Below are 15,000 nucleotides of genomic sequence, written 5' to 3'. Positions count from 1 at the left end.
ATCAAAGGTCCTAGTGTGTATCGTGCCTTCTTGCCATCCAGGGGTGAGCCTGTGTCTCCTATGCGCAGCTGTCTCACAGGAAGATGCTCTTTCACAGTCAATTCCCCACTATCGAAGAGCCATGACTCCAGCCCTAAGGAAGAACATTCAAAGTTTGGAAGGGGCAAATTGTGAAGAAAATTGGAAATCTGTCACTGGCTCCAGCTAAAGTAATAAAAAAAAGAACAAGAAAAAAATCAATAAAAAAAAAAAAAATTGTGAGAAATAAAACATTAATAAAGATGGCATTTCTACATCAGCACATTCAATCCTCTGTTGGTGCCATTACTATTACATATTGCATAATCCATGTTGAGTAAATACCAGTACTGTACTGTAGGAATTTGCAAAAATTATCTACACATGTAACCTGTGTTTCAATTACTAAAAATTAGTGTGCTCTTATAGTTTTTGTTACTGAGAAGAAAAAAAAAATCATAATAATAATCATAATAATAAACATCCATCTGCCTAGAAAATTTGCAAAATACACTCGGTGAAAATCATCAACCAATCAATCACATCAACATGCCGTGCACTCATCAGCCACGTCTCACACACCACATCCAAACTGTGCTCGCTACATGCTTGTGTAAACGCTCCTCGTCTCTTTCTGTACAATACCTGACTCGCTTTCATGGAGGCTTCACTTCACACTCTCCTCATAACCGATTCTCAAGACTAAGGGGGGAGGCACAAGACAGGTTATGTCATTTCTTTTCCAAGGAGACAAGTAGCTTTTCTATTCAGAGTTATTCATAAGTGCAATTGGATGTTTTTTGATAAAGGCAATGGAAACGTAGTGATCTGCAGGATATGCATATTATACCCTACTAGCAACTGTTTATATAAAGAAAGAAAGAAAAAAAAATATATATATATTTTTTATATATTTCTGTATCTATCTATCTATGTATATCAACCAGGCTGAAAATATTTCTTTTTTGTTCACACCACCCTAACTGATTTACTTTCTTTGCAAAGGTTATATCACATCCATATATTTGTTTAAGCGTTTCCCTTCCTTCAAAGTGAAAGTAAAATCCCCTATCTGTAGATGTGACCGCACTGCTCCCAGTATCACATTTACTGACACAAAACACACTCAAAAAAAACACAGCACATATTTAGAGGGAAATTTTTGAAAATGGAACACAATAAACCGATTCACAACCAGAAGGCACAACTGTTTCCATTCTGCATACTATACTAACCTGCATCACAGTTGCACCATTTGCCAGTAACACAGGTGCCCATGAGGCCACACTCGCATTTACGAGACCCTGGCAGCGATCCTCCCCAGTAGTCCATGGGCTGGTTGTTGCGGGAAACCCACCAGGTGAAGGGCTGGCAGAAGAAATCAAATGTAATGCATGTCTGATATATGAACCTGGGCCTATGAGGATTATAAAAAAATCCTTCTTGAATCCTTGTGGCCAGGCAGACTAAGTACTGCACTAAAACACTGGACACACAGACACAATCAAAGAAGAGGTTTTAATCCCAATGCATGTTGCATTACCTGGAAGTCCTGATCCTCCGGGGAAGGCGAGTTAAAAAGCTTGGCCTTCAGGCACTCGTAGTGAATGCGCTGCCTGCACTTGGTGGAGCGGTTGACAAAGATCTCGATCTGCTCCATCTCAGTGTCATAGATAATGTTCTGCACATAGGACCCTCTCTTCTCAAAGCCATCCACAGTCGTTGTCATTTCATGCTTGTGGCCCAAGTACGAATACACTTTCCCGTCATCTTTGGAAGAGAAATTATTAATACTACAAGTTCCTGTTCCTGAGCAGTGGCTGAATGACCTTGTCTGGCTTGTCCTCTCCTCTCTCTCTTACTCTAAACTGATTTATAAACTTTGCCTGCCTCACTTTTCACACTGACATAGTTTCAAGGCATTCCAACTTTATGTTACTGCAGGATGAGATGATGCATGAAGAGAAATTCAAGTGACAGAAACTATTTGAATAGATATAGTCTAATATATAAAACACACAGATAAACATATTCATATCCAATCAATATTATAATCTATCATACAAAAATCAATAATTACAATAAACAAAATATAACAACCAGGTAAGTGATTACATACTGTAAAACTCGCATGTGACAGGGAAGGGAACAAGAGGCCCAGAACCATCAACATCGATGAAGACTTCAGCCCGTTTGGATCCTGGATTCTGCATTCCATAGGCAGCACAAGAAATGGGATTCAGGGCTGGGAAAAGGGAGAAGTAGATAGAACGTTTATTTTCATGTATAAGTCTGCAAATAAACAAATATAAAGTCATATATACATACAGATACATAAAATTACATGCTACATATCACAGAACGACTGCAAAGTACAATAAAGATCTTGAAACAATTAAAAATCTCAAATACCACAAAACTTACAGGTGTGGCACACAGCACCGGAGTACCCTGTTCCTGAACATTCACAGAAAAATTCCTTGCTGTTCTGCTTGCAACGGCCATGGTGTTCACATGGATTAGGGTTGCAACGATCCATGATCTGACAGGCAGCCAATACAATTCCTTTCCTATCACTTATTTCCTGTAAAGAAAAAAAGCTCACAATAATACGAAGTGCATGAATCTAAAAAAAATAGCACTTACGTACAGAAAAAACTCAAATAATCAAGAATAATAAACTAGACCCAAAGCCACAACTGACCTCCTCTTTGGGCTTCTGCATGAATCCCACGACTGAAATACGTCGCATGCATCCCAAAAAGCCATCCGAACCGTAGACTCCGCCTGCAAAAAAAGATGCACTTGTTAAGACATTACTTTAATATGTGAACAAGTTGCTTGAACCTGCCTCATATACAAACACATCTATATTCTATTCTAAAGTGATATATTTATCTCTAAGACAAAATAAGTCTATAGTTACAGTTGTTGAAAAATGCAAGAACAAAATTAATCTATGGATGTTTGGGACATGCACAATCCACTAGTTCTTTGTTACTATATTACCTTTATTAACCCTCTCTGGACGGGTGGTACAGTACTGTACCGCTCATTCAAAAGCCCAGTGGCCGGGCGGCACAGTATTGTGCCAGCCATTTAATTGATTTAGGCCTAAGCGTTCGAAAGCCCCATTGTGACATTCAAGGCTAGAATGCCCCCGTCATGAGTGAGTTAATGTGACTGTGCAATGTGTAAAAAAATACCTAACAATAATCATAATAATAAAACAATCAAAATAATAATAATAAAACAATCAATAAACAAAATTGAAATCAAAAAGAGAAAAATGAAATAGTAAAGGGATAAAAATCGAAACATTCACTCATGGGGTCAACGGGTTATTACTTAAACAAGACAAGACAATTTTTTCTTGGCTTTTGATAAAATTCTAATGAACATCCAATTACATGCAAGATACTGTGTTGCAGCCACATAACATCAAACTCTCCACTCTTACCTCCAACGAGGAAGTATTTGCCCGAAATGATGGAGATAATCCTCGTGGTCTTCATGGGGACATCATCGACTGTGAGCTCCATGCTATTCTCCGCCACAGTGAACATGGCTTTGTGCCACTGGCCATCGTTGTAAGTGATGTCAAAATTATCAAGCACAACCTTGCCTGGGGTCTTTGCCGATGAGATCACCACTTTTACTTTGCCATCCTCCAAGTAAAGCTGCAATAGTGACATAAGAACTGCAGTTATTTCTGAGCAATTGAATTCTGTACCATTTCTGTTTCCAGATATACTGATTTATTAATGCTGAATGAAAACTATGCTGAAAAGACACAATGTTCCCTAGTCACTGTACCTACAATTATAAGAAATGAGATGAAGTTGACAGTGAAAACAACCTCAACAACAACAGCACTATAAACAGAGGTAAGTAAACCCAAAGATAACACACCTTAAAGTAACCTGCTGTGGCAAACTTATGGTAGATAAGTACACCTGACTCCTCATAGGTCCTAAATTCAACAGACACATTGACAGAGCGCTGATCTTCGAAGGCTGGGTATCGGAGATGAGCCTCTCGCTTCAAGAAGGTCATGGTCAGGTCAGAGGAGTCTCCATACTGCCAAGGACAAGTGGATAATCAAAATATGTTATGTAAAATACTAATATCAAGTTGACTCATTACAAAATTGTTTAGATATACACAAATACAAAGAACCTGTAAATTTGATGGCTGGATAGATGGCTAAATATAACCATAGATACAAAACACTTTCTTCAATTACACACCATGAATTGAATTACCTCTCAAATCCTCACACACTCATCATTTATTTACTAGCACTGATCCATAAACAAAAGACCTTCCTTGGGCTCTCCTAAATATACTTACAGGACATGTGTTTGAAATGTTAATCCTGGTGTACTTGGGTCTTTGGTAATAGTAGGAGTAATAGTCATCAGCATCTCTCATCTCAGGAATGATCGCAGTGCCATTGATGAAGAGGTTTTCCATACAACCGGTAAAGTTTACTCTTGCCACCATTCCTGGCTGCAAGTTTGGCACACCTCCAATATAAAACTGAAAAATAAAGATGGTTGGCAGATTAGTAACATTACGCCATTTAGATATATTCACATCTTTATTGTCAAATATCGCAAACATTATTTCATTATTTCATGACACTTCACTACCGTCTACACCTCAGGCTTTGAACATATCACGAGGGATTCATACTCACCTCTCTGTTAAGATCAAGCCTCTTGAAGTCACCATGAATCATGTCGTCAATCCTGACACGGTCAACCAGGAAGGTGATGTTCCTCTGCTCTCTGCGAATCTCCACGTCATGCCATGAGTTGTCGTCCAAGAGAGACCCCACAGAGAAGGTGCTCCTTACTTTCGAACCTGTTTCGTACACGTTAAGTATATTAGGCTAAAGGTCCAAGCATCTAACTCATTGCAATATACCTTGACTGTTTTTTTGACTGGTCATTGGTTCCACAATGCATGAACTGGTTTCCTGTCTTCAACATGGATCCACTCAGAGCAGTGGTTCCAAAGAAAATACTCCCAACAAAAAAAGTCAGGAAAATATATCTATATTCATCCACTGTACATACGAGTGCCACTAAAGCAATGAACTGTTGGATATGGGTGGTGTAAACGCGACTGCAGTCAAAAATTATACTATGAATGATAGCTATATTTAGTGAATGATGATGAAAGTTATCATTTTAATTACTGTAATTACTGAAATATAGGTTTACTTTAAAATTCCATATATAGATGGAACCACTATCTCCTGGCACCATCACGAAAATAAGTCTTGAATGGCCATTATCCACAGTCTCTACCAAGCACTAAATTGGACATTTTCGCAGGATTGGAACACTTTCGTACTACATCTTTTTGTTTCTTGAAATTACAAGCTATTCATTCCTTCAATTATGATGACCAAATGCTAATTAGTATCACTTTGCTAATAGATTATATATAGATTCACATTTCATACCAAAGTCTAAAAAATAATAGAAAGCACATATCTCAAGATGCCTGGTACAGGCTGAACATCTTAAAATGTGGCCTGTCTCAGATAGATTAAGAGAGTGCCAACCTCCAGCTCTTCAGTACCAGCAGTGTAGGATGTGCAAGCATAATGAGACGAGGAAGGTAAACTAGACCATGTGCAGAAGCTGCAATGTACCCCTAAGTCAGCATGGCTGGTTTATGCTGTGGTACTTGCAACTGGTAGCACAGGTTGTCTTCCTCTTCTCCATATTTTCATGTTTTTTTGTTGGGAATGGTTATTTTTCGAAATTGTTTTCAAAAGTAGAAAACAAAAGATAATAATAATAATAACAGTTGCTTTGTAATACTTTTGTCAGACTGAGTGTAAAGAACATATGAGCTGATAAGGACTCTATACTCTAATTTCAGTCAATCACAATATTGAGAAAGCCTTTCACGTGGCACATATGGTAAAACCAAAAATTGATTATTACACAAAAAAGGGTAATATACCAAGGGCTTGAAAGAAAGCTAGAAAGTCCTAGATATGTGACACTGCCACCTTTCAAAGTAAAATCTGTCTTATATGGCAAGCAGGTAGCACTGGTTCCCATTTTGTGGGGGGAAAGAAAGAAGAAGAAGAAGAAGAAGAAGAAGAAGAAAAAAAAAAAAGAAGAAGAAAAAGAAGAAGAAGAAGGATGCCCTATTTTAAACAGGCTAAAAAAATCTTTATCATTTTTAACCCAATAATGATGGGGCAGATTTGTCTCTGCCCGGTCTAAGGCCCGTAGTAAAGAACCTGTGGGGTGGGGCGTCGGGAAAATGTGACGGGTGTCGGGTGTAGGGCGTAGGACATACATTTATCCTACGCCCTACACCCGACACCCGTCACATTTTCTATTTTATTTTATTTATCCTATTTTATTTTATTTAATCTATTTTATCTTATTTATCCGTCACATTTTATCCTACGCCCTACACCCGACAACCGTCACATTTTCCCGACGCCCCACCCCACAGGTTCTTTACTACGGGCCTAAATCCCAATAACCTGCCAGGTTGGCCATACAAAATAGCAAGATGTGATATAGCATTCCCGGTAGCAAGTGCTGCCACAACATGATATGATATTGCGTCACCTGGCATTAACCCTCTCTGGACGGGTGGTATAGTACTGTACCGCTCATTCAAAAGCCCAGTGGCCGGGCGGCACAGTATTGTGCCAGCCATTTAATTGATTTAGGCCTAAGCGCACAAAAGCCCCGGCATTGTGACATTCAAGGCTGGAATGCCCCCGTCGTGAGTGGGTTAACGGGTTAACAACATACATCTCCATCATACAGCAATAAATGCTTTGATGTCAAATAAAAATGCTAAGGGGGGAGAAAAACAACAACTAACATCCAACACCAATGCTGCTGACGATCTTACTCACAAAAAGACAATTATGTCTTAACCCTTCCAAGAGAGGCATGTTTCATGGGGTCAGATCACTTTCTATTAAAATTACAAGCTACCTCTTCTTGCCATTATGTAACTAGGGCATTGTACCAAATGCTAATTAGTCACCCGGTGTTAACGGGTTAAGATGTGGCCCGTCTCAGAAGGGTTAACAACTAACATGAAATATTATCTTATCAAAATCTTTGCAAAGGCTCCTCTTCCTCTAGTGCACAGTTCAAAGTTAAACAGTAAAATTCAATATTACAAAATAAAATGCAACATCACGAATATATCCATGCATCACTATCTGGTCTTCTAAGGGTACTTGTTTACTTCCTGTAATATAAATGAAGAAATTACTCAGACAAGCTTCACTGCTACAATATGGACTATATTGCACAATCAACTTTTATTTATTATAGGAACATCACCTGTCCACATTCTAAGGCCCAATTTATCAGGGCCACAATTCAACTTTTATTTCAGTGTAGCATTCAAGTATTAGTGCCCAAAAACAATTTGAAATTTAGTAAAAACCCAAAATTTACTGAGAGCTTATAAACTTGTAAAAATTAGGGTTATGGAGCAATTCATAGATCTGCAATCACTTCCTTGTAAAGAGCACCCTTTTTCCCAATTTTCTGGAGGGAGAAAAACGCAAAATAAGGAACCTAATATGGTTAGCGAATAACATTAAGCACAAAAGAATTTAGATGTGTTAACCCAATGACGACGGGTGACACACCCGTGTGACGCAGCAAATAAGGCGCGATGACGGTATGTCACACCAGTGTGACGCACCAGCAAATCGTCAACACCGGGCGTCACACTCGTGTGACTTAATCAGAAATATTCCAGTTGGTAGAGAATGATATACAGGAGTGTTCTAAGGCAAGATATAATCAAAATATGGTTAATTTATGACTTTAACTTAATTAGTTATTGACACTATATGTTTACATAATATTCTGCCTTTGCCGTGCACCGCCATTGCAACAGCGGGCGGCAGGTAAAGTAAACAGGTAAAAGCAGAGATTTTACCTGAAATTACATGAGTTTCCCCCGTCACCTGTGTGACGTTACATCGTGTGACGTCATGATGACGTTTTGTCACGTGAATCACGCATCATCATTTATGTGACGTCATGTGCGACCGACGTCACAGCACGTGTCGTCATGATGACATTTTGTCACGTGACAAAACATCACCATTTACGAAAAATCACGCGAGACCAACGTCACAGGATACAACGTCATTCCATTGACCTGATTGGCCAACTTCTTCCACGTAGTTCGATATGACGTTGCTATCAGCCACCTGCTGGGAAACTGGAGCAAACCTCGGGTATATATGGAGGTCAATGACCCCCATAAATCATTCGACATGGTTCCGAAGAGACAGCGCCAAACGCTCCTCCTCCCCTCCTCCTGTTCCGATGTTGATGAGCCTGAGCCATCAACATCTGGGTTACGCCGCAGACCTGCCTCCTCTGCCTCGCGAAGACTGACGTCCCCCTACTTTTCCTCTGACGGGGATAGTAGCGGGGACGAATATGTTCCTCGCAGGGCAGAGGAGGACAGTGATATTGGTCCAAGCTCGGAGGACGAGCTGGACTATGTCAGCCAGGTGGACACAACCCTTGACAGTGACGAGCCTTTGTCAACCTTCGTCACCAAAGTGTGGCGGAGGAACGAACCTGGGAGTCCTAATTTCGTTTGGCGGAAGAAGGACAATGTCTCGAAAAGGTTCGGGTTTGCTGGTTCTCCTGGGGTCAAGGCAGACCTGGATGAAACCAGCAGCCCCCTTGAGATCTTCCAGTGTTTTTTCACGGACGATCTCCTTCAACATATCATCCGCGAAACCAATAGGTGAGTTTGTAATTTTTCACTGTTATTGTCTCCTATATTATTACAGCTTGAGTGTATATAACCCGTTTATCGACTTTGGAATTGTGTTACTGACTTTTGCTTTTTGTCTGCTTCTAGGTATGCCGGGATCTCTCCTCCTGTCTCCCCTCACATGAGGAAGTGGACTCCCATGTCCAAGGAGGAGCTGATGGCGTACTTTGGTTTGCGGGTGACGATGGGGTTCCATTAGATTCCGTGCTACCGGGATTTCTGGTCCCACCATCCAACCATGACAATGACAATGTCCAGGGATCGTTTTGATCACCTGATTACCCACCTCCATTTCGCGCATCTGGAGGATGGGGAACAGGTTCCAGAGGACCGTCTGTGGAAGCTCCGCCCGGTTATAGACGCCCTCAACACTGCTTTCGTTGAGAGCTTGGTCCCCGAAAAAGACATCGCCATTGACGAGTCTTTATGGAAGTTCCATGGGAGACTGAGGTTTGTTACCTTCAACAAAAACAAGCGGGCCAGGTTTGGGTTGAAGGTTTACAAATTGTCGGCCAGTACTGGCCCGTCCAGCGGATACACTTTGTGTTTCCGGATTTATACGGGCCAGGATAAGAGCACTGTGCCGGCCTCGACGAAGGCAGTCCTGGACTTGTTGGAGATGAGTGGTAGCATGGGGAAGGGGTACACTGTCTTTGTAGACAACTGGTACACCTCCCCATCTCTCTTCCACATACTCCAGTCCCGACGGACTAATGCAGTGGGGACGGTGAGGGTGACCCGTAAGTGGATGCCCCGTGACCTCACTGTGAGAAGGAGGGGCGATGTGGACTATAGGAGCAGCAACACAGGGTTGCTAGCTCTACAGTGGAAGGACTGTAACGTTGTTACGATGACCTTGCCCTTGTGAACTCCTTCGCTGTGTATCGTACCATGGGGGGTAAGATGCCACAGAAGGAGTTCCGCATGGAGTTGGCGATGCAGATGATCGGCGACACAAGGAGTGTCGACCCGAGATGCAGAGAGGCCACACATCTTCTCTTTGACACTGCCCCTTGAGAGGTCCGATCCCGTGTACTTCCAGGGGTAGATGCCATTCAGTCCGTTCCAGACGGAGTTGGCAAGCGATTTCGCTGTCGGGTGCCACTCCGCAGAGGCCCGACTACAGGAGGGCTCCATAGTCCGTTCCAGACGGCAAGCGTCTTCGCTGCCGCTGGTGCTCCGCAAGGGGAGTACGGAAGGCTACCCGCAGCCGGTGCTCAGATTGTCTTGTCGGTCTGTGCACCTATGGTTGCTTTGAGGTCTGGCACTCTGCAACCTGACTTTCTCTCTGACTAAACCTCTCCCCTTCTTTTCCTGTATATAGATTGTTTTTTTTTCATTATGTTCATTTTTTTTATATATGTATGTTTTATTTTTCTTATGTTTATGTTTTGTATTCATTCTTTTTTTTTTACATAAATAAATTATTTTTCCTGTACATATATATATCATTTCCCATCCTGATACCATGGCAATGATGTTTTTGAGTAAAAGAGTATGCTACAGAAAGATTATGAACTTACAACATCGGTAGAAGTCGTAATTATCGAAGAAAAAGCTTTCAGCAATTTTGCGTATAAGTCTTACTTTAGCTCATGATATTGTGGTAATGACATTCCACATAGTACAAGATTATACATAAGTAAAGAGTATGAACTCTGGACTCAGAGTTAGAAGCATTATAACATCGATAAAGCTTGTATTGAACCTCTCAAAGTCAACTCAAAATCGTCTTTCATTCACATCACATATTACGGAAAATGGAAAATAATGATACGCGCAATCAAACCCGCAGCGAGTAAGGCTCATATTCCATCCAGTGGGATGCAAGTGACGCGTCACAGTACCCGGCGTCAAGACCCAGGCGAAATTACTTAGTCCCGGAGTTGGGGGTTGCCAGCTCTTGCCAGGCCCGTCGGCATTGGGTTAATCGTCAAAGTTCAAGACAACAAATAAAGAATCAAAATAAAATGAAATAATAATAATAGTAATAATAATAAAAAGATAATTGAATAATGATGTTATTTAAAAATATATATATTCCCTCAGGAGAGACCAACCAAAGTCTTCAAACTTGCGAACTTCAGACTGCGCAGCAGCCAAGCTGTTCGCGAATCTGCTGCTTCTTCGGTAAGTGGCAAGTGGTGAAGTACCTGAGAATTGATTAAGGAACACCATCAAATAAGGAGTCTTGTAAGCCACAGGGAGTGCCGAAGGTAACCAAAGGCTAAACAAAACAAGAAGAGATAGCAAAAATGGAAAAAAGGAAAAAAGATGAAGCTCCCCTTGAAATATCCTTTGTTAATCAAATATATTGTTTAGGAGATTGTGATAGGATGCATGTTTATTAGGGTAGTCCTAAATCATGGTTAGAAAATCATCTTCCTGTCGCCTTACATGACCTGTCAAGCCTACACTGTCATGTGTGCCTTTTATCCTTGCTTTCTCAGATATATCAGCCAGTTTTCTTACCCCATTTGTATTTGTCCTGTTCACAACTTGCTCACAACAAAAACTCCTCAGTTGAAATGAAATGAAAATTGTTGCATTTGTTTGTCCATTATAGATACAGAAAATTTCTTCAATCTCTTCAGCAACCACAAAAAACAAAAAAGCTTATTAATCTATGCTTCAAATGATACTATCAAATATGTAAACAGTCACACATGATCTGTGAAGGGCAACTGTCACTCATAAGGATGATACATTTGTTGGTCATATTTTCAATTTTTTTAATGTACCTACATCAAAATGATCATACTTTTTTTTTCTTTTGCACTTTTGTAAATCATCACCTATGCTTCTGTAACTTGAATATTTCCTCTCACTACAGCAATTATGTGCAATAAACACAAAGCTTCATACCAAGAGAAAATATATGAGCAAGTTGCCTAATTCAAGGTCTCCCTCAAAAATAAATTATAAAAAATTAACATATTCGCGCTGGTTGACGTGCTGACATGTTTTGTGGTTTTTGCGTCAGACGCCGTGAATGAGATATCAGGGCAAGGCCAGCGCTCAGGTTCGCAGCTTGTGCGTCTGAGAATCTCGAGGCGTTAGGCTTATGCGTTCGAAAACCCCGGCATTGCAACCATGCAAAGCCGGAACCGCCCCGGCGTGAATGGGTTAACTGAGGTATAAGGCTAAATGGCTGAAACTAGGGAAGTAAACAGAGAAAGCAGCAGAAAGATATCTTTAAAATCAAATTTCAAAACACAAGTAAAAGATATTGATGAATTAAAATGATTAAAATAAAACTACAAATAGAAATAAAGAAATCACAGGGAGAGATTGAAAGAATCTGCCTCCCTCCCATCCACGTGCAGATGCAACACCCTAAACTCACCCAGATTAACATTGAGGACCATCTTGTTCTGCACAAGCTGGAGCGAGAGGTAATCGCCCTGTGTACCCCGGCTGTACATGATCATGGCATCAGGATGTGTGGTCCGGAACCTGAAGCGGATGTCGTCACGCAGGGAGGCTACTGGCACACGTTGAAGATCCATGATCACCATGGAGTTGCCACGGAAGCTGACCGTATCGTGCTCTGTGAAGTGAAGGGGAAATTATACTTGGCACTGTGCTCACTCATGGCCAGTGCGGCCGAGAATCCTGGCGTGTTAGGCTTATGCGTTCAAAAGTCCCGGCATTTCAGTCTTTTTAAGCCGAAATAGCCCCGTCAGGAACGGGTTAATACATACATACATATATACATACACACAGGCATGTGTGTATGTGTATATATAACATATATGAAAGCTATATATGTAAAATAAGACAGACACAGTACAAAGAAAGTTAAGGCCATAACATTATAAAGCTCTTCACAGGACCCTCATCATACAAGTAAAACCATATTGGATCCATTTTTGTATTTGATTTAATCCATGTATATATGTTACTGTGTTTACTTTTGTTTCATGAAAATGTATATGTATATATATATGCAAGAGCTAAGATCACATTGGCTCTGTGAAAGTGGACACAGCCCCAGGAAGAGGATCAGCTAAGTGCATCCCAAGTGCAGATATGATTGTTAAGGGAAAAGGAGCATTGACTAATAGGGAATTGTCTTTCACAAGCTGACTTCACAACCAGCAACTTCTTCTGGATCATTGTGCAAAAAGAAGATTAACAAAGAAGAATGTCTTACTGTAAGGGCATCCATAGAGCTCCATCCGCAGGGAGATCCGGTCCCTCCATCGCGAAGGCTTGATGCGGATATAGCGTGCGATGATTGGGGTCTCTAGCAGATTGGTGACCACGGTGTTTCCATCCTTGTTGCCAGGGAAGGCCTAGGAGAGGATGGGAAGGGAGGCTTTAGTCGGAGTCTGGTTGAACTGTGAGACTTGCTACTTTTCCTTTCATCTTATATATCAGTTGCTTCAAATTCTACTACTGCAATTATATCACATCATTACCTTTTACTATTCTATTTTGCATTATCAAAGTTTACTTCAATAATCCATCTTGTTAATAACCATGTGACATTAACTGGCAAAAAAAGTTACAATAGTAGCGATATAAACATTAGTATAGATTTACCATAATATACAATTCAATTTAAAACCCAAACCAAAACATAGAAACAAACAAAAAAATACACATACACACATGCGAGCACACACACACACACACACACACACACACACACACTCACACACACACACATTCAAGTACAAACACACACAAGCACAAACACACAAGCACACACAAACACACAAGCACACACACACACACATACACACACACACACACACACACGAACACACACACGAGCACACGAACGCACGAACACACATAGAGCACCCACCCACCCACACACGCACAAACAAGTACACAAGTACATCACACGCACACACAAGCACACACACACACACATTCAAGTACAAACACACACAAGAACAAACACACAAGCACACGCACACACACACACATACACACATACACACACACACACGAACACACACACGAGCACACGAACACACACAGAGCACCCACCCACCCACACACGCACAAACAAGTACACAAGTACATACACGCACACACAAGTACACACACACATACACACACAAATTACACATACGAGCACAAGAAAGTACACGAGCACACACATACACACATGAAAGTACACACCCACATGCGTGCAAACCCTCAAACCCTCAAACACTTATTCACACACCACAGAAGTAAATCATGAACATCCATGCAATACTTTTAGACACAGAACCCCTCATTATACTATTCATTTAGCTTTACTCTGATGGGGAGCTCTATAACTTCTCTCCAATTAAAAAACAATCTCTTCAGATGCATGCAAGCAAACCATGCCTGCAGATGAGATAACAAGCCATATGCTTTTCTTTACCAGCTTTCACGGAGAAGCATGCAACTGTAGATTAATATTAGATATACTTGCAATGGCATGCATTTACTGATGGTATTTTGATATTTTTCTTGCATCTTGCTTGCATTAGGGCAAGCTTATGTAACCTTCAACTAATTAAAGAATGAGTAGAAGGGCGGGGATGGGGGGGAGAGGAGGAAAGAGGTAAATAAGGAAGAGGGAGGAGGTAGGAGGAAATAGGAGGTGGAACAGGAAAAATAATCACAACAAATGAATAAAATCTTGTACCTTCATCTATCACATAAACTGCGGAATTCTATAATCCTTTCCCAAACATATTTAAACTTTCCCATGCATTGCCGTTTGATGTTTCATATTACATTTTTTCAATTTCTCCTTAATCCTTCTGATTGAAACTTTCAAACTGATTATAGAATGTCTTTGCCGAAGGCATTTCCCCAGTTAACATGTGTCATTATGTACAATAAATAACGGGTATGTATGTCACATAAGCCTCTCAAAGAATTTTCCTGTTGAGGTTCGCATCTTGCATAATAGTTTTCCAATCAAATTCTTACAATTACTACAACCCTAACCAAAATCTGAAATATAAATCTTCAACACCTATTCCTACCTGCCATTTTTCTCTTTCAACAACTACCATTGTAAAGCAAAACATCAACTGACCCTTTTAGGTAAATGCACATATAATATCTATACTACTAATTTGCAATTTTCACTTTCATTTTACAGAAGCAATCAAAATTTAACTAAGATCACTATCTTTCTTCAACTATTGTACCAACATATAATTTCTA

The 15,000-nt window shown here is 40.5% G+C and overlaps 1 protein-coding gene across 1 annotated transcript in view; it reads right to left on the bottom strand.

Moving 5' to 3' along the window:
- The window catches only part of Nrx-IV (neurexin-4), a 43,969-nt gene that overhangs the window by 18,338 nt on the left and 10,631 nt on the right, over positions 1 to 15,000 (bottom strand). Inside the window, exons 7-19 of the mRNA XM_086556596.1 lie at positions 12,989 to 13,130; positions 12,179 to 12,382; positions 10,893 to 10,985; positions 4,721 to 4,887; positions 4,372 to 4,560; positions 3,931 to 4,098; positions 3,479 to 3,698; positions 2,723 to 2,805; positions 2,443 to 2,602; positions 2,138 to 2,263; positions 1,562 to 1,788; positions 1,254 to 1,386; positions 1 to 133 (exon numbers count right to left, since the gene is read on the bottom strand). The exon at positions 1 to 133 is cut by the window's left edge and continues 14 nt beyond it. Of these exons, the coding sequence (XP_086412722.1) occupies positions 1 to 133; positions 1,254 to 1,386; positions 1,562 to 1,788; positions 2,138 to 2,263; positions 2,443 to 2,602; positions 2,723 to 2,805; positions 3,479 to 3,698; positions 3,931 to 4,098; positions 4,372 to 4,560; positions 4,721 to 4,887; positions 10,893 to 10,985; positions 12,179 to 12,382; positions 12,989 to 13,130 (2,045 nt within the window). The remainder of the gene's footprint in view (positions 134 to 1,253; positions 1,387 to 1,561; positions 1,789 to 2,137; positions 2,264 to 2,442; positions 2,603 to 2,722; positions 2,806 to 3,478; positions 3,699 to 3,930; positions 4,099 to 4,371; positions 4,561 to 4,720; positions 4,888 to 10,892; positions 10,986 to 12,178; positions 12,383 to 12,988; positions 13,131 to 15,000) is intronic.

This window comes from Penaeus japonicus, unplaced genomic scaffold (genome assembly GCF_977035675.1).
Source record: "Penaeus japonicus unplaced genomic scaffold, GWHDUDI00000001_assembly GWHDUDI00000033, whole genome shotgun sequence".
NCBI lineage: Eukaryota > Metazoa > Arthropoda > Malacostraca > Decapoda > Penaeidae > Penaeus > Penaeus japonicus.
This window is presented reverse-complemented; position numbering and strand designations above follow the sequence as displayed.